The sequence below is a fragment of the Alosa pseudoharengus genome, unplaced genomic scaffold, assembly GCF_046254945.1.
Source record: "Alosa pseudoharengus isolate Yale_2024_CS ecotype anadromous, Long Island Sound unplaced genomic scaffold, YU_APseudo_1.1 YU_APseudo_1.1_scf_24, whole genome shotgun sequence".
In the NCBI taxonomy this organism is placed as follows: Eukaryota; Metazoa; Chordata; class Actinopteri; order Clupeiformes; family Clupeidae; genus Alosa; species Alosa pseudoharengus.
In genome coordinates this window covers 17,268,467-17,288,911 of record NW_027468689.1, presented here as the reverse complement: position 1 = coordinate 17,288,911, position 20,445 = coordinate 17,268,467, and the positions used below count along the sequence as shown (strand labels likewise).

The window sequence follows — 20,445 nt, the reverse complement described above, 5'->3', positions numbered from 1 at the left end:
GATAATCAAAAATCTGTATAATCCTAATGAAAACATATTTTGTTCCACATTTAAATTCATGTAGCTATTTATTACCTCTGAACTTATAAGTTTGTAAATCACATTATTCTTTGTGTGTGTATGCAGGTAGGAGTTTGGGTAGGGGGCCCTGGCTTGGGGGCACAGGCAAGGGGGCCTTCAATGGGGAAAAAAGGTTGGGAAACACTGCCTTAGACCTATTTATACAGAATGAAATCATGCTTTTTACTTTTTTTTTATTATTTTTTTTATTACGATGAGTGGATTGGGCAAGGTTAATCCAACCACCCGGTCACTCATTGGACAGGAATAACTTTCATTACACATTTAAGTCATTGCTAAGCAAATGGCTTTTCTAATTGAAGTCATGTATGTTATCTCACTAACTTGACTGTTATTGGATAACTAGCCTTATCGTGAAGTTTTCTGTTTCAATCCATATTTCAATGTGTTTTTTTGGACGATGTCTGGATAAATTGAAAGGTAGGTTACTTTTTTTATAGTGGAAAAGGCACCCGTTTCATAGAATGTCCCATACCTTATTAATTAAGGTCATGTAGTACTGTAGTGTACTTGCATTGCTATTCTACTTCTGTGCATGGTCCCACCTGTCAGGACATAAGCACAGGATTCCCCCCTGGACAGACCAATAAGGTTCTTCACATAATAAATCTGTCAGGCATTCAAGCTCAGTAGAAGCTTGTTTTTGGGAAGCTTTACACAGTGTTTCTAAAGAACTAAAAATGTGAACTTTTTCAGAGATTGGCTGTTGTGAAACTTACAATCTTTTAAGAAATACACAGGTGTCAAGTTAGTCATTACTGTATTAATGTGACTTCTTTACTGCAGTAACCTCTGTTGTCCACCAAGGGGCATGCTTGCTCAAAGGAATATGAGTGCAGAACTAAACTGTGCAAATAGCTTTGTGACCTTCAAGGGCCTTATGAATTAGTCAATGCTTCAGTTCATTTAGTCAATGCTCCAGTACTGTTCCTGTGTGCACACGTCGAGCACACCTATTCCAGTAGCCTACATAAAAGCTATTCATCTTCACTAACCCTGACTAGGCCCATTGTGTGAAATGTATGGGGGCAAAATGGTGCTGCTTAATATGGCATCAAGGTGAACGACAACATGGTAAATATATCACTTAGTTGGAAAGTAGGTAGACAAGCTATACAGCTCCTACAGCTGACTTTAAGATACTCTGTAGTAGTCATGTGTTAAATATAAACTGGTATCTGTTGTGAAGGACTCCCTGATTACCCTTTCCTGCTCATTATTTTATGCACAGCACAGAAAGGGCATTTAGAGCAACGTAAACAATCCCAGACGTCCCAAAATGTTTCAGCAAGCTCCCTGTACTCTTTACATTACAATAGTTGGGAAGCTATATATTGACATTTTGCAGAGACCATTCCATTCGAGAGTTCAAAAAGAAGTTGCCTCATTTGCAGAGCAGACTTTAACTTTCTGTTCCACCTTCAGCCCACAAACCTATCAGCACGCCAAAGGTCTCAGATTGGTTCATTCTTGGAGACATGCATGCAGTCTCACTTTGACTTTTGACCTCTTGTACCTTGATCATCTTACCTGTGACTAGCTGTTCGTGTGGCAGGAAAAGGCGTGTCAAGGAGCTATAGCAGAGTGCAAAACTCAACTGTGTGGTCAAGTGGAAAAATACAGTATTGTATTCGTGAGTATTTGGACAAAGTAAATTCAAACCAGTAAATTCTTGTAGCCTATCTGACTCGGCAAAGAAACATACAGATACTGATCTCCGATTCAATTTCAACATTAACATATTTACTTCCCATGAAGTTTTTTGGGAACCTATACTTTTTATTTGAAAAAACAGTCATATTAGTATTTCCCTTTCATTTTGGCTTAAGATTTCAAAAAACAATCAACTCTAAAGGTGACAAGGAAGTCCTATGAGCCAGTCCAATTTATTTGATCATGTCTTGTCATGTAACATCTCTACACAAATGTTAACATACAGAGTGTGTTGTATATACTTACAATGTATTTGACGCCTTAATTGCCAGATACACCTTCGGAGCCTGTATCTGTGTTATGTCAAAAAAGGTAAGAATATACTATGTTTGTGAAATATGTGTATTATAAAAGAGCAACATTAAAATATGTAATAGTGGACAGAGTATAAAACTGCCTGAACCCAAACAAGGCTCAGTCGAAAGACCTAATTGACAGCTTTGGCTGGTTTGACAGCGTCCTTTAGCAGCAGGTAGTCGGACACGCAGGAGGGCATGTAGGACAGCGGCAGCCAGAAGAGCTTGGCGTCCCAGCCAGGAGAGTATCGCTTGCGAGGGTGCACTGCCGAGACGCCATGCTCCTGGCAGCTGACCACCTTCATCAGGTCTGCATCGGGCAGCTTGGCGAATTTGTCCTCCATAACTTTGTTCACTACAGAGGGAGAATAAAAAACACACACACACACAAACAGTAGATGAAGAGCCGCTCAAGACTACTCAAGACTACTTATTTCTGGATGGACAAACACTGTTCAAAGTTGAAATTTGCATATTGATTTTGGCGCAATGTTTTTTGGAATCCTCTGCTGAAGTTTACAGCCACATTCAGCCACTTATCCAAAAGAAATCAACAGGAAGCACCCACAAAACATTTACCTTTGGGAACAAAGTCATCACCATAATCATCCTTTACTTCCTGGGGTAGCTTGTCCCACAGCTGCTGAACGTTACGCATCAAGATCTCGGTGTCAGTCACATTAGTCTTGAAGAAGCCTGGCTCGATGCAGATGACTTTTACACCGAAGGGATGCATGTTCAACCTTTGACAAAAGACCAGGGTTGTCAATAGGGTGGTTGCTGTGATAATATCGTTATTATCAATACGCTAGCACCAAATATCAATATTTTTACTAAAACATGCAGGTCTTTCTAAATATATAACCAATTTGACCAAAACCAATCTAACATGTAGTCACTACTTCATGACTTCTCATGTTGGTAAATTGGCCTATTAAATAAATGAGAGTAAACTTCCAGTGAAAAGAAACTGACAGGGAGAAAATGGTGCACTTTGTTGTACATCAAATACATACTTTTGCCTGGATAGGGACATTTTTTGCCAAATTGTTATTTTCTTTCTTCAGTTATACAGATGTGTAATGAAACATGGATGATTTTCCATCAATTGATTCGCTGTACCGTGCAATGATATCACTATTGTGACCAAAGGATTGTGATAGTAACCATTATGACTCCCACCTAGGATAAATTCAGAGTCAGCTGATTGAAAGCTGGAACGCTAATTGGACCATGGACTGCTTTTCCATTTGGATTCATTTAAATATCAAGAAGATGCTTATTATTCAGTAATAGATTGTAATAGATTGATAATCATCATAAAACATTTCATTACCAGCCAAAGGACTTCTGAAACACTTTGCATGAAATTACTTAATTTGTATAATCCAAATTAAGGGGGGTGGGGGGGTAGGGGGTTAGACATTTTATAACATTTCAATAGCCTACCTTGGAACACCAGAGGATTAGAATATAACATATAATATAATTATTTTATATCCTGATATAAAAAGAGAGAATACTGAATTTCTGATATTTATGACAGCACACCAAATGCAGATTAGCCTATAGCCTAGGCCTACTATTTCTATTACAACTCTACCTCTTTAATTCAGCTGTCTGGTTGAAGCATGGAAATATTGTAAACAAAGTAGCATAGTTGGCTAGCTTATCATTGTCTACTGATTGGACTGTTCAGTTTCCCCATGTGTGTTTAAACTTCAAGGTAATACTTGTTCTCCTTGGGACAAACAGATTATCAGTCAACTTGAATGCAAGAGTTTTACAAATATGTACAGCATGCAGCATGCCGGATGAAATAGTAATTTAGCTAGTCGTCTTCTATGCGTCCTTGCTTCCATGATTGTGAATGTTTTATTTGGATTGTGCAGGCCGAGTCGCGCTTGTCCATTGAGCAGGAGGGGGAGAGCAAGAGAAAGCAGGGCAAGGAGAGGGGGTTTACTTCTATACTGTCAGGTAAAGTTGCATGCATAGTCTTCAATGAAAGCCACGGGGTACGATATTATGATATATTTATTTATTTTTGGACGATGTAGGCTACCGATAAGTAAAGCCGGAGTTGTGTGTTGCTTATGCGGCCGCGTAAGCTGCGAAAAGGCTACGTGAACAGAAACACACAGATTCATGAATATGAAGCCTATAATTGCACACATAATAATAATCATATATAAGGTGAATAGGGATAAAGCTGGGATTCAGAGATTGTAGAGTTAGTGTAACAGTATGCTCTTGCATGACAAGGAAGTTAAGGATTTCTAAGGAGTTTGGGGTATATATATAATACATAAGTCTTCACATATTTGGACGAAATTTGCAATTTATTTCTATATATCAAAAGTGTTTGTGTGTGTGTGCGTGTGTGTCACCTGAGGCTGTCACAAAAGCCCTCCACTGCATATTTGGAGACACAGTATGGACCCCCAGTGGGTGCAATCCGTCCAAAGATACTGGACATATTCACCACCCGCCCCTGGGCCTTCTTAATGAGGGGCAACACACTCAGCGTCACGGCAATGACCCCCATCAGGTTGACATCCAACATGGACTTGTAGTCATCGATGGTCAACCAATCACACTGGCCCGAAGGAACAGACACACCAGCATTATTGACCACTGCCCATAGACCTGAAAGAGCGTAAGAAGGATTTAATGCCTGCCTTTCTGGTTCATAAGAATGGCAACAAACATTTGGTTCACAATGGCAAAAACAACATTATGACAATATTGTTGATTATCCCTTTTGGACTGATTGTGTGAATGACGCAAATACTGACAGTCAAACTGCCTACATTATATCTTAAAGGCGTCACATTCAAACGTTATATTTCTGGGAGGCTTTCTTCATCATTGGTTAGCGTAGATGCTCATATTGTGGTCATAAATATCATAGTAATCAATGGGACGGGTCTTAACACAAAATACCAGTGGATAATCACTTCTAGGCTTGTCCTTGAGGCAATCCCTGCGGCAATATTATATAGAGCCCTCAGTCCCTTGAACCTTTGTTTTAAGTTTAGGGGCTGAACATTTTTGACCAGCATGCATTTCTGTTAGGTCACACCACACTTCCTTAAGTGTGCGGGCACTCGTGTGACACATACATTCACATGTTCAAGAGACAGAAAGGAGGTCAAAAACAATCTGAAGGCTACAGAAGAGTACATTTTGGATAATATATAAGCCCAAGTGCCAAGAATTTTGCTTACCGGAGTGCTACTACACTAATATCTATATATCAAAGTCAGGTGCTCTTTGAGTTCAAGGGCATATCTATTTCATGAAAGGCTTTCTGATTTAATGCAAAGCAGTGTGCCTTGTGTATGTTTACTGGTTCTACATGGGTAACTTACCATATGCGGTGTGTGAGTGTGTGTACTTGAACTTGACTGGCCTGCACAGAGTCCTGACCTCAACCCTATAGAACACCTTTGGGATGAATTAGAGCGGAGACTGAGAGCCAGGCCTTCTCGTCCAACATCAGTGTGTGACCTCACAAATGAGCTTTTGGAAGAATGGTCAAAAATTCCCATAAACACACTCCTAAACCTTGCGGAAAGCCTTCCCAGAAGAGTTGAAGCTGCAATAACTGCAAAGGGTAGCCTAGAAATCTAGACGCACCCTAGCGGCAGCAAATTACATTTGCTGCCAGGGCTATAGCAACTCTCCGTTGGCTTGTGAGCTCGAAAAATTAAACTTCTATCAGGCCAATCAAATCGTGTATAGAGTCGTTAGGTGGGCTTAACACAATGATTGATGGCAGAGTTGCAACGGTTTGGCTTGAATTCCCTGCTACTTGAAAACAAACTAGATGTACCGCAGAACGGTACAAAATATGACCGCAACCCAGTCCAGCACATTTTTTCCACAAAAATAAATCACGCTGAAAGGCCTATATGATTCTAACTGTCTCACTAAATTGCATTATCCACACTCAATTCTCACTGGTATCTGCAACAAGTACCAAAACATGATTAGTTCATAGATTTCACATGTAAAATTCATTTTATACAACCCCACCTCCATCTTGCCTGTTCATAATTCTGAGAAATTCTTGAATTGTGTGCATGTACATGTTTGTTATGTGTGTGTGTGTGTGTGTGTGTGTGTGCGCCTGTGTATGTGCCTGTGCATGCATGCGTACTATGTCTACTGTGTGAGTATGTGTCATACGTATGATTACTGTGAATGTATGTGTGTGCGTGTGTATCTGTTTGTGCACATGTGTGGACATGAAATGGGTTAACATGACCCCTGGAGGCAAACATACAGAAAAAAATGGTCATCCTAGGCCCTACAGTTCTCAAGATATTCACAGAGAACTGTGTCTGCCCTACCCTCCTTTCGGGGGGTCCAGTACAGCGGGGGGGCTACAGATCAAAACGAAAAACGACTGTTCCATGCTATCCATGTGGGGTTACATGCCCACCAAGTTTTGTGTACCCCGGTCTTTCAGTGTCCCGGGAATCCTTGTTGGTGTACGTCACTAAATGTACACATAAATTATTTTATTGACATGCCCCCTTAAGACCAACATACATAAAAAAGGTGGACCTCCTAGGCCCTACGGTTCTCGAGATATTCACAGAAAACTGTCTCCGGCCACCTACAGGCCAGTTGGTGTATAGTAACATAAATTAATTTGTTGTGTGGCCCCCCATGAACGGAATTCCACAAAATTTGGCGTGCATACAGAGGGTGTCATAATGATCCTACACTTCCAATTTCGTGCAGTTTTGACTATGTTAGGTCACAGATACCTTCAATTACAACACCTCATTTTTACTTTTTTGTGTTTAACTAGGTGGCGCTATACATGAAATGAGTGGTTATGGAATGGGTTGACATGGCCCCTTGAGATCAACATACAAAAAAAAAATGGTCCTCCTAAACCTTACGGTTCTCGAGATATTCACAGAAAACTGTGTCTGCCCTACCCTCCTTTCGGGGGGTGCAGTCCAGCGGGGGGGCTACAGATCAAAACGAAAAACGATGGTTCCATGCTATCCATATGGGGTTACATGCCCACCAAGTTTCGTCTACCCCGGTCTTTCAGTGTCCCGGGAATCATTGACAGAAATTTGGACATGCGAAAAAGAAAGAAAAAAAAAAAAAAGAAAAAAAAAATCTGACTAAACCTATATGACCGCCGCTTCGCTGCGCGGCGGTCATAATTAATAGTGATTTTCGTTGGATAGCCTATTGCGTAATATGCCTAAGCTGTCCAAATATAGTATTTAGGGATCATTATTTGTGAAGCCTAAAGTGACACAATATTGATTCGCATAGTTTATTATCACATATGAACATCACATTAAATAACCTAGGACTTCAGAGACAGGGCAAACTTTACCACCATTCCCAAAATGTTCCCAACCAATTAAATGAATTTGCGCTTATAACGAGGTGAAGCGCGTTCCCGAACAACTTCTTTTCCTCTGAGGGAATGGCCAATCTTCATCAACGACATACCGTTGTACCTTACGTTGTCTTAGTCTGTAACGTGGAATCTAATAGGCTAATTCTAGCTGGTGCCGGAAACGAACACCCATGAAACGCCATTTTCGTAAAGATGGCTGCGGTCAATTTCATGCTTTTTTGGCTGAAGTAGCTAGCCTAGCATGGGCCATTGAAATGAATGGGGGCGGGACTTAGTCACTCTCTCCAGTTATATATAATACCTCCATGGTCTTGAGTGATCGCTGTCCCTTTAAATGTCTGGGACTTTAAATTAGGCCTACGTTTTGACTCTGTGCTGTTTTTGTTGATGGACGGTGCCGTCTTTCATTCAGTTTTCCTACCGTTTTAATTAATGACACACGCAATTCCGTGGTTGAAGTAAGGGATTGTTTTTACCCGTATTCTTGCAATTCCCACATAACATTAAATACTAGGCCTAGGTCACTGACAGGAATAATTTTATTATTGTACGGTTCCGGATGATCAGTCAGATGGCAGCGTGTTGCGTGTTAACTTCCACCTGAAGTAGGCCTAGCTATACTGCGGAGGTAAGAGCGCGAACTGAGAGAGTTGCCTCCGGAGCCTATATTTTCTTAGCTGCTATCAGAACGATCCAAGATCCAACTTGAACGTATGCTACTCCATTTAATTGCACAACAGGGAGAGAAAACGAGTGGCAGGTTCCAGCTGGCTTGTCTTGTTGATGATAATTGATATCTCCTTTTTAATATAAGAAACTTATAAAAGGAAGGCAACAAAGACGAGGTTAGAGGAGATTGCGGATTTATCCGGTTTCCACTAGCTACTGACCAGTTATAAACTGTGAGAGCCAGGGCACTTTGACATAGGCCTACTGTAGGCTGCACTCACTGTGATTTGAAAAATGGACAAAAATATGAAGAGTTGTCTTTGCCTTTGTGTAATGGAACTGGTGAGTCTTGAAGTCTTCAATAATTCGTTTACATAAAGCACATATTATGCCGATTGAAACACATTCCACTCAGCTAGGTTACTGGCTCAGGCTCATCATTCACAAACAGAAAATGTCTAGCTACCAGAGGAGGCTTCTAGACTACGGGTGAAGCAGTGCTTCACCAAAAAAAAGTAAAAAACAAAACACAAAAAAAATCTTACAATCACAATTTTACTCCTTTGAAACAGAAATACAGTCAACACGAGCTGTTTTCCTGAAATCAGTTCTGTGAGTGACAACAGCGACATCCGATCCCGCGGTGGAACAGAGAATTACAGTGAATCAGACTGCTTCACCAACTTTTCGTTTTGCTTCACTACCATAGATATCTTTCCCCATTGACTTCAATGTAAATCGAGTGAAACCCCAGGCGGCTCGTGGATTTTTTCCGTTTCAATTGATCCTTATGGCAGATAAGTCCCACCCGTGAAGCAGTGACCGATTGGGCAGAATTTCACACTTCCTGCCGTTGAATATGATTGACGCAACACTCTGGCCAATCACTGTCTCCATTAGCTTGCCATCACTTTTCAGTTGCCTTCAGTGACCTTACTAGAGTTTCATTATAAATTGTGTAATTCATTCGCATAGTTTGTTTTACATTCATTTTGTAAGGTACATCGGATTTTTTTCTGTGTAGGGGAGAACGTTTTATTTAGGATTATTGTGTGTAGCTCTGTGTTTTCTACATCAGCTAGGGGTCTCCCCCACCAGTCAGCTAACGTTAGTGACTCGCTGTCCTAGCAAGATGGATTCGACGGAAGTTTCAGGCGATGAACATCGTTGACCGCAACTTACAGGATTCTTTACAGTTTTTAAGTGTGCTTGCTGAAAGCAGCATTATTGTTCTTCTTAAGTTTTATTATTCCCGTCTCCCTAATTTTTTGTCATCTCTAGCGCCTAGGCCCTTTGAGACAGAGACACCGTTCCAACTTTAAAACGTCCGGTCAGTACCAGTGTAAGTTGGTCGCGAAGATGACGTCAGGTGGGCGTGTCGTTCGTCCGCCATATTGGATTGAACAGAAAGCGAAACTAAATTTTCACAGGTCACAAATTTGGTCCGAACGCCGCGAAACTTGACGTACATTATCCTTGGACCAAGCCTCACAAAAGTTACCGGAAGGATTTTTGATTTTCGAAAGCGTTTGCCCGTCACAGCCAAACGAAATCGGCGGCGAAGCTCCGAAACAGGAAGTCGTCCATATCTCAGGAACACTGTCACATATCGATACCAAATTTTGTATATGAACTGGGGACTCCAGTGTGAGGGTGCATAAGCTAAAAAAAAAGGCATATTCCAAAAGTTTCCATCATTTGGCAAACCACCCACAGGTATTTGGTAACTCTCACAATTCACCTTTGCACCATTCACCTTCTATCACAATGCCTTCCAAGTATGCTCAATGTCTCCGGGCAACCTTGCCCAATCATGAAATCCTTGCTCTGCCATGGGATACTATGGACTTACGAACTGAAATAGCAAGGGGAACAGTAGCTATATATAGCTTACATAATAGAGTTGTTTTCACATTGACGGTATTCAAATTAAAATTTTAATTATTGTTAAATATCATGATGGGAGAGTATTATTAAAAATGTTACAAGAATGCAAATGCATATGTTTACGGGCATTTAGGTTTTACTGTGTTGTTTTGTTGTAAAGACATGCAAGGCATTCTGGGCCGTAATGAACAGTGGTCGGCAGCACTCCATAGGCTACGTATTAATATGAATAGGTGTTTCTGTAAACCTAGGGACAATAAACAGCTATCTCTGTTACAAAAACGAGCTGGTAATTGCTCATTGAAGAGGGAACTTTGATAAAAAGATTGTTTTCCTAAAAGCATGGAGTTGACGAAAGAATAAACAAGCAATGTCACGTTAATGTTAAATAGCCTAGAACTACATCTGGACACTAGGTGGCAACGTTGTATTACATTTCACTAGTGTAGCCTACTTGAAATATGGTGTGAGATTCACAAGTAAGGAAGGTACAAATATTATGTAATTTATCATGGGAAATTATTGGAAATGTTATTTCTTGTTTATTCTAATTGCAAACCACAATTGCTAATTGGGATTTATGTTGTTTAGCGTAATGCCATGGTCATTTGATATGAGATGCTTGCACTCGTAACTTCGTCACGTGTAACTTTAGGACTGCTATTTTTTTTTACTAACAGTAATTCACGAAGCACTTTAGCCCTAAAAGTAGCACCTACGTCTGTGACAGCAAGAAGATGGCAGAGATAGAACTGGCCTTTGGCCATAGCAACCATCTATTTAGAACGACTGGCCTTCATAGCAACCAAAGATCTGAGCTGTGTTGCAATGTGAGGCAAAGTATAGAAAGGTGATGAAACATACAGAGACAGGTCAAGAAATATAGTGCAGTGTAGACAGTAGTATACAGTTGATTTACAGAACGTGGTTTAGAGTAATATGAATTAAATATAAATATGTACAGTGTATTAGCAGTTATCTCATACAATAAGTAGAATAATGTATGTAGATGTAGCAGTAACATTATAATAGTAGAAATAATAATATAGATATATGCAGTGTATTAACAGAATATAATAAAACAGAATAAATACGGATATTCAATATGACAAATATATAACAGATATGTACATAACATACAGCTATGTGCAGTGTGGAAACAGTGTCATTGTAGTGCAGAAACAACATTATAAGAGTAGTAAGAATAAGTCTATGTGCAGGATGAATAGTATAAAGATCAGTAGAATAACTATGTATAAATGTAATTACAGTAGGCCTATGTACATTTGTAAATAAATAGAAAACTATGGGTGAGAGGGATAAATAATTTTTATTTAATCGTAAAAGTAAATTGCATTCAATTAAATTGCAATTAAAAATCTTTCCAGTAGGCTTTAATGTCACGCAAAAAGTACAACCAAAGCTGAGCTTGATCAACTAGAACGTCTAAAGAACCAGAACTTGAGTGTAGTTTTTTGCTGGGTCCCAGGCCATGTTGGTCTGAGGGGAAATGAGAAAGCGGACAGTGCTGCTAAGCAAGCCCTCAATGAAGAAGTCACAGAATGTCAAATCCCTGCCCCATCAATAGGCTCTCAAAACAATCCCAAACAGACATAAGGTCTTTATAGAGCAAATCCATATAGATTATTTGTCAAATAAACCAGTAAAACAGAGTTAGGGGATGGAATATATAACATTCACACTCATAGCTCATATTTTTAAAATAAATCAGTGAAAAAGTATCCTGACAAACAAGCAGCATTTTAATGCCTTAGTCATATTTCATAATTTCACATTTTTGTTAGGTTACCTGATAGCCCAGTTTGAGAGGTGCAAGACGCGTGACATTATTTATTTTTGCAGCCAATCACTGCTGTTGTTTTATTTTATTGATTTGATTTTAGTCATAGAAGCTAAATTCGAAGGCAGGCCACAGGTAAAAGCCAACGAACCGCATTTACCCCGCAAGGCAATAGTTGAATAGAGCTTTTGAGGTATTGCCACTGCTCCAACACTGAAAGGCACTGTTAGAATGCTTGGATCAAGCCAGGTTCAGCATAGCGTATGTCACTGTCTGCTCACGTTGGTGACCGGACCAGGGCAAGCACACTTTCGCAGTTCCCGCCGGAAATGCAGTCTAGTTTTAAATGAGGACCTATGAGTGAATGCAGAGGGGAGACCAAGAGACTTCCTGTGAAATTAACACAGTTCGTGGGTGCTACTTTGGCTACGGTAAGGATAAACTTGATAAACTGTAGGCTACAGTAGGCTATGCATTAGAAAGTGCAGCTTCTCAACGTAGCCATCCTGTAAGTTCATTGATGTGTTATGATAACATTAGCCTATGTTATGGATGTGTTATAGGCCTAACGTCTTGGCTTCCCATTTTAAAACCTCGACTTTGTCAAAGACAATTCAGAACAATCTGCTTGAGGCTAAATTTCAACTACCATTTAAAAATGAAATAGACACTGATTGATTTAGAAAAAAATCTAGGATTCTTCAATGTATCAGGAGGCAAATGCCAAGTGGATCTTTACTTTTGTAGAGAAGGAAGGCAGTGACAGAAACAAACTGGTTGGTCAAACATATGCCAGAGCAGCAGTCATGGTATAATTTCTTAATATATCCCAGAGGCAAGAATGTGTCTCATAATAGGCAACTGAATTTGACATTGCTTATGGGGCATACTTAGTAGCTTAGAATATTGGAAGGTTGTTGTTTCAAGATGTTGTGGACATCAACAACTTGGCATTAATACACTGCAAAAACGTACCTAGTCACTAATAAGTGCTAAAGTGGAGATGCTCTTTTTTGGGGGCATGACCATAGATAGCCTAGTCTCTGCAAGCAATATGTCTAACCAAAATATGCAAACTTATAATAATAATAATAATACATAAACCTTGTTTACTGTCTTGTCCAGTCTAAGGCCTACTACACCCCATTTGTGGCCTGTACTTCGAGATGGTGGTAACAGGTCTTGATTTCTCAACAAATTACTCTGAGCTCTCTGACTGATCAAACAACATAGCTTTTGTTTATGCTATTGCACACAGTTCAATGTCATCATGTGTCTCATACATTCAACTTTGGCAGGTGTGTTAGGCGCAATGTTCGTTTCCGTGTGTGGTGGTGGTGGGGGGGGGGGTCATAATTTCATAACTGCTTCACTAGAAAAAAATACCACCAGCCGCCACTGCTAGCTACATGTAGCATCATGTCATTACATGCTTATATTTCCAAAGGAATGAAAGCTGTTTATACCAACTTAATATCATGCTTATCATTGTTAATATTGTGCAATACATGTGGTACAAACAATATTAGAGCTTGTGACTAGCTATAGGCTATATTTCAAAGGAGCTGGTAAAAAAGATCATTATGAGAACGTGGCCACAATGGGCTTAAAGTGACAGTGCACCATTTACAAATGAGTTAAACAGCATCAAATGTGTAGTATTTCTTAAGAAATGAGTGCTTTAAAACATAATTACTGTGTCAGTATTATCATTTAAATAATATAAAACTATTTTACTTTTACCTTTGTGGTTACTCATTCATTTTGTGATTTATGTTGTATTTAATATGCCATTTAAGGACCTTTAGTCTTTAGGAACTTTTTAATTGTGGTTAATCGAGATTAATTAATTTCAAAATATATATTTTTAATCGTTTGACAGCCCTATAATAATATTGGAGGAGAAGGGGAATGGCTACACTTACAAATCCTGGGTGTTGTCACACTGTTTTTGCTTTTAGATAATAATAATAATAACCCAAAATGATTGTCTTGATACTGTCACTTTTTTTCCTATCCTGGACTCGGTCTTGACTCGGACTCGAACCTTTTTGGACTCGGTCTTGTCTTGGACTCGAACCTCTTTGGACTCGGTCTTGACTTGGTCTCGACTAGTCCTGGTCTTGGACTTGGACTCGACAAAGGTGGTCTTGACTACAGCCCTGTCAGCAGATGAAAAAGTGCCACTGACGACGTGACTGCCTCATAGGCTCACAGGTTGGTGAAGGAGAAAGCTACATCTAGCTGAGCCCAGACTATGCTTTTGTGAGAAGGCACACCATTCATAGGCCTAAGAATATCCTTGGCAGACCTTTACAAAAAATATGATACCATACACGCCTTTTACACCAGCGTATGGCACAGTTTGAGAACCACTGCCTCCACTTACTGTCAGCTGGATGGATAGGCTATATCTTGTTTTTTAACGGCGTGATGTCAACACGAAATATAATTTCTGTTTTAAAAACAAAGCAAAGTGTTTTTCCTTTTAGTTTGGGTTAACGCAATTAACCTTCTGAGTTGTAAACTGTTCAGGAGTCAAAAGACGGATCATGCGTGATTTAGGCGTAGTGTAGGTGACTGAAAGTGCACAAAAATTGTGCCTTTGCTTAACAGCATTTAAGAAATGTCCTCGGGGGTGACGCCCATAGTCCCGCAAACTGTATTGGCGTTTTGTGTGTCGGCCGCTGTTGATTTCCTAAAGTGTTGAAGTGCATACATTACTTCTCAAAAACTCTATCTATGGCAACAATACACATGGGCGCTGGTATCGGGCATTTAATTGTTTGAGCACCCACCGACGGAAACATAAATCGGCGCCTATATGATCAAAGCAGCTGACCCAATACTTTTGGCAATATAGTGTATGTATTTATTGCTACTTGTTCATGTTCAATGTTTTATGTCAGGGATCGGCAACCTTTAGCCTACTGCTATTTTTTGACCAGAAAAAAAAATAAAAAATCCGGCATGGGGGCTGCAACAATATTCAAGCCCTTTGAATGCAAGTCTTCAGCCTATTCGTCTGAATTAGATTTTCAACATCACCTGAATCAAGAGTTAGCAATTTTTTTTATAAAATATATATATTGGGGCAGCCGTGGCTGACTGGTTAGCACTTCGGACTTGTAACCGGAGGGTTGCCGGTTTGAACCCCGACCAGTAGGCACGGCTGAAGTGCCCTTGAGCAAGGCACCTAACCCCTCACTGCTCCCCGAGCGCCGCTGCTGTTGCAGGCAGCTCACTGCGCCGGGATAAGTGTGTGCTTCACCTCACTGTGTGTTTCACTAATTCATGGATTGGGATAAATGCAGAGACCCTCACGGAATCAAATGAGTAGGCTATTATACTATTATGGGATGACAGGCCAGAAGTTAGGCCGCTACTTTTTTAAGTTGATTTTAAACGGTTCTCATCACCAATTCCCTTTTACCTTGCTCAATCTGTTGTTTCACATTATAATAACAACTGTATTCGAATTTGAATCCAATAACAACCATAAACTAACTTCACCAGGAATTTGTATGACTTCAGGAATGTGAGGCACGCTGGATGAGTGGGGGACTGAAAATACTGACGTTATGAGCAGATCACTGCGAAAACCTTCTTTGCATCTTATTGTTTTTGCTGATAAAGGCAGTGCTGCAGGATTAGGAAAGATTTGTTTTACATTTGTCAATGTAAATTGATATTTGTAAATGGGAGCGAATACAAATGGCAAGGGGTTGTAGGCAGTGGCTTAATCTTTATGGAAATGTGCAAGAAAGTGCTGCGATATAATGTTTTGGGTGTGGCTATTGAAATGATACACAAACTAAAAATAAGGTAAAGCCCTATCGGTTAGTCTCTCTGAGCAGTAAGTAAAATAAACTTCCTACAAACTTGTGTCGTGTAATAACTCAAAACTACCCTGCGTTGGGCCATAACTGAAAGATTGACAAATTATTAGATAAGCACAGAGACAGAGCAGTTGTGAAGAACGCTTGGCAGCTGAGGAAGCTAAGGAAAGGTGGGTGGGGTCTCTCAGTTGTTACTGCAACACATTGCACAATTAACTGCAACTAGCAAACTGTGAGCTGCCTGTGACTGATTACACCAGGTTCTGGGAAGCCCCTGCTGCCCAACATCTTCTGTCAGTGTCCTTACTGTCATGCATACTTAACTGAGATGAATGTCATAGTTCAAGATAGAAGTTATAGCAAAATTGGGAACCACTGAATTACGCCATAATAGTGGTATTCCCAGGATATCATTTACTAACTGAAACACTTTGCCCTTTGTAAAAGTGTCTGAAACAATCCATCTATCTATCTATCTATCTATCTTGCTATCTCTCTCTCACCTTTATCTCCAACTTTGTCCTTGATGAGGGCGGCAGCCTTATTGATGCTGTCGTTCTTGCGCACGTCCAGGTGGAGGGTGGTCAGCCGGTCGGAGCAGCTCTTCCTCAGCTCCTCTTCGCCCTTCTCTGTGTAGCAGGATGCAATGACGCGGAAGCCCCTTGAGTCAAGTGTCTGTGCCAGCAGCTTGCCGAAGCCCGAATCACAGCCGGTCACGTACACATACTTGTTACCCTTGTCTGGGACGGTGCTGAGCTCTTTAAACCAGCGGTAGACATAGTAGAGCACCAACAGACCACAGAGGTACAGGAACATGACTGAGGAGGACAGGAGAGGGGTCACTGCTATGAGATGAGGGATGTGGTTTGGGGATGTGTGTCAAGGCTTTGTTAAGAAAGAAAGAGCATGAGTGTGAGTGTGTGCGTGAGAGTTTGTGAGTGACAAAAAAAATGAGTAAGAGAGAGAGAGAGAGAGAGAGAGAGAGATCATGACCTGCAGTTCCTGACAGTAATTCTGATGTCACTAAAGTTCAGTGGTGTTTTCTCCCAAAGCCAAGGGAAGCCAGGCTTCCCACTATTTCGTCTGACAATCGCTGTTATTGTAAATAAAGGATTTTAATTAAACTACAACTGCACCAGGGCTCGAATTATCTTTTTGTCTTTAAGGGGGTCTCTCTATCTCATACAAAGTTGTCACACCCCGCGCATAGCCTAACAAGGCGATACAATGAAATAGCCTAGGCGCAAGTGGCGCTTTTGCGCTATAGGCTACAGTACAGTATATGCGCACGGTAGGCCTAGGCTTTACCTTGACACACGCACACAACAGACATAGATTTTTCATAGAAATTGATTACTTTTAATTAATTTCAACATATTATTGATTGTAATAGTCCATATCTCATTTCAATTTCACAATACAAAGAAATAGACTAAACGATTTAGTCATTCTAAAATTTCACAACGTAGGTCTAACTCATTTAAACCAGACCACCGTCTCAGATAGGCTATCCTCAGTGTCAAACACAATAATGCATGTAGTGTAACTTATACACAGGGGAAAAAGCACTAACTGGCAGAAATGAATAAAGCCAGCCAAACTATGTTCTAGTATTTAGGCTAATGTGTTGAACCGTGGAAAATTAATAGACGAACAATTTTGGAGTTTGCACTGAGATATTGTCGGGTAGCCATTGAATATTCCGACATCAGAGATTGCTAACAGGTGTTTTTTAAAATAGCTGGGAACTTTCCGGAGCTCTGAATGTCAGAGGATAGCTAGATCATCAGACGACACAATCATTGTAGGCTGCATTATGGGCCATAATTTATGGCTTTGTCAATCAACATAGAATAGGTGAAGCGCAAGTTCAACAGCAAACAAGACTTTTCAGCACGTATCAAACCATGTAGGCTAGCCCAATGAACGCCTATGCAAATAGACAAAACACTCACATCAAAGCAGGGTGACTTCTTCAGATTTGTATGCATAGATTTGCGAGTGCTGTCAAATCGATACGGTTTGCTCATATAGTCTAGTGGTGTGGTGGTGAAGTGTCATGCTGCGTTCAAGAGCGTAGTGTAGGTCTACGTCCCGTAGTAGCCTATATTTTAATTTAACGTCTTTAATGGTAAGAGATCGCACAGGGATGGATAATGAGCGGTAGTTTAAGATTAAATTACAATGCCAGACACCTTCAGATATGAGAGACCCCCTCGGGTTTTTTACTTTGTTGCTTTCATGGGAGCCAGTCCTCACTCTATGGGAGCTCGGCTCCCTCTGGCTCCCACGTAATTCGAGCCCTGCTGCAAGCCGAAGGCATGGTCAGGTCGCTACTGACAGGACGGCCCCAGACAGTTTAGGCTATTTCAAAGTATTTAATGTGCTTGTTTGAAATATATACAACGATTTTCTTTCAACACACTTGTTGTTACATTTGAGGGATTTTTGGACTAGGCCTACAAGGATACGCAGCCTGAAAGGCTTCCTGAAAAACGGTAGTTTCGTTTATTGCTAAAGAGAAAAACGCTCTTGGGATATGTAACAGTCCTACAGATTTCAAAGGTCACGGTTCTGTTGGATGAATCATTAAGTGAGCGTGAACATTTTGTAAGAGTTTAAGATGCTGTGACCACATCCTATAGCCGCAAAGGTAGCCGGACTGCCAGTTCAGATCACATTAGCCTACACTCTTGTTGACAAGATAAAAACTGTGCATTTGCATTGTAAATTGAAAAATAGTTTACTATTCCCAAAATGAAAATACGATGAAAGCATGAATAGTCAAGACGTAAAGAAACTTTGCCTACCTGCCCTTCGGTTCGACTTCTGCCTGTTTGGACTTTGATTAGCCTTGGTGGGGGCGTTTACATAAACAAAGCTGTGGACCAACCAATCAAAAAGAGAGCTGATGATACACAGTAATCTGCACTAGGCCTACTACACGGAGGTATTTTTTGTGAGCCTACTTGAGGTCTAGTCTACATCGTTCATTTTTTGCATGCATGCATGCCAGCGTGAGTGCGTCGGGCGGGGACCACGATTTCGTGGTTACTTGGGGGCCTTAACCATCAACTCAACATAGTCTAATTTTTGTTATATATACTTATATTTACCCTTTCTTCTGTAAGTGCATGTTGTGTGTGATGTCTTTAGCCTATGCTACTGAGACCTTGAATTTCCCCTTGGGGATCAATAAGTATCTATCTATCTATCTATCTATCTATCTATCTATCTATCTTTCTATCTATCTATCTGTCTGTCTGTCTGTCTGTCTGTCTATCTATCTAATTTTCTTATTTAAACAAAATGAGACATCAATCCCCTATACAAAAACAAACCATGCAAACCATGTGTGTGTGAGTGCTTGTGTGTGCACTGCAGCTTATATTTATTTGTGAATTAGGACAGGTTTATAATGTGTGTTACTAAACAGTAGTTATTTTGATGATTTCATATACTGATTTGTATACAGCCTATAATCCTTTAACTTTATTTCTGAAAAATATAGATTTACATTCCATAATGGTACAATGTTGCCTGAGATCACCAACTAAATTTAAAAAAGTGATTGTAATGAAGTATAATAAATACATAGTTTTTTCCCTTTTTTCAAAGATGCACAATAGCCAATAAGGCACAAGTAGGGTTTGTAAGGATATACCCACGGCTGTGGTTCAGGAGGCAGACAGGTGGCTGGAGGCTGAATACCAAGTGCCACAGCCGTGGGTTTATCCTTTACCAACCCCAAGATTTAACCAAACTCTGTGATACAGATTAGTCTCTTTTATTGGAGAAAAGTCTGGTGAAAGTCATCTTGTATGGTAATTGTAAGATGCAAATTAGATATAATTTGTACAGTAGGTGTCAGTTGATTCTAAAATGATTTTTCTCTAATTATATGGGTAACACATGTGCAGTTGTTGCTGCTCCCAGTATACTACTGAAAACCTGTTGATGTGTATTTCTGAAAGTAAATAAACACTTCTGTGATTTTGGGGATAGTAATATCCACCATTATTCTAAATGCTGTGGCTGTTTTAGTATAGCCTGCTACACATCCTGCATACACACCTAGTGCCTCCTTAGGTGAAACAAGCAGTCTGTAGACTGAGAACAAAAAGACAGCTCCTGCCAACAGCAACAGGAAGCAGCAAACACATTCCACAAAAAGTCATCTTGTAGATTTCAGCTCAGCGCAGCTCAGTTCTGGTTCACACTCCAGATGTTAAACCGTTTGGAGCATTTTGACCAAAAATAAATCCATCTGTAACCTGAAAAGTTGATTTGGAAGCTGTCACAAAAAAGTTTTCCCCTGTGAGTGGGTGTGCCATTCTACAGTTATGCTCAAAACACCCTCTGTTGATGACGCATCGTTGGTTCTGTTCAAAACTTGTGGAGATGTGGGCCGGTTCACTGGACGCCAAGGTTCAAAGAATTCTGTATGGCACAGGTTTGAGAACCATTCCTCCATTACACGAAAAAACACTCATGGTGAAATGGGCTTGTGGCTATTTACAAACACTAGATGGCAGTAAGGAGTCACAGCAGGCCCTTATGAAATAATGACACTTGCCATGGTACTGTATCAAGACAGCTGCTTGCTTGCCTTGCCTTGAAATACTTGGGGGATTGTATAGGTAAATAAAATATGCTAAATATTGCTTTTTAAAGATAAGCTGAAAATGTGGTACTGCATTTGAATTTTATATACAAATTGACAAAAAATCTGAAAGCTTTATGGATCAGCATCAGGGCTAT

At 40.2% G+C, this 20,445-nt stretch overlaps 1 protein-coding gene across 1 annotated transcript; it reads right to left on the bottom strand.

Moving 5' to 3' along the window:
• Window positions 1–1,948: 1,948 nt before the first annotated feature.
• On the bottom strand, window positions 1,949–18,536 carry LOC143142414 (retinol dehydrogenase 7-like). The gene is made up of 5 exons (XM_076303274.1): window positions 18,495–18,536; window positions 16,188–16,502; window positions 4,478–4,736; window positions 2,670–2,833; window positions 1,949–2,445 (listed from the first exon to the last, which is right to left on the bottom strand). The coding sequence occupies exons 2-5, from the start codon at window positions 16,498–16,500 to the stop codon at window positions 2,222–2,224; spliced, it is 960 nt and encodes a 319-aa protein (XP_076159389.1). The 5' UTR covers window positions 16,501–16,502; window positions 18,495–18,536; the 3' UTR covers window positions 1,949–2,221.
• Window positions 18,537–20,445: the final 1,909 nt, after the last annotated feature.

Bases quoted from the DNA above. Each gene is read 5' to 3' on its own strand.
- LOC143142414 (XM_076303274.1), bottom strand. From the start codon at position 16,500: ATGTTCCTGTACCTCTGTGGTCTGTTGGTGCTCTACTATGTCTACCGC. The intron at 4,737-16,187 runs GTGAGAGAGAGA...ACGCTCTTTCAG, and splicing joins GGACAAAGTTGGAGATAAAG to GTCTATGGGCAGTGGTCAAT. The intron at 2,446-2,669 runs GTAAATGTTTTG...CTCCCTCTGTAG, and splicing joins TGATGACTTTGTTCCCAAAG to TGAACAAAGTTATGGAGGAC.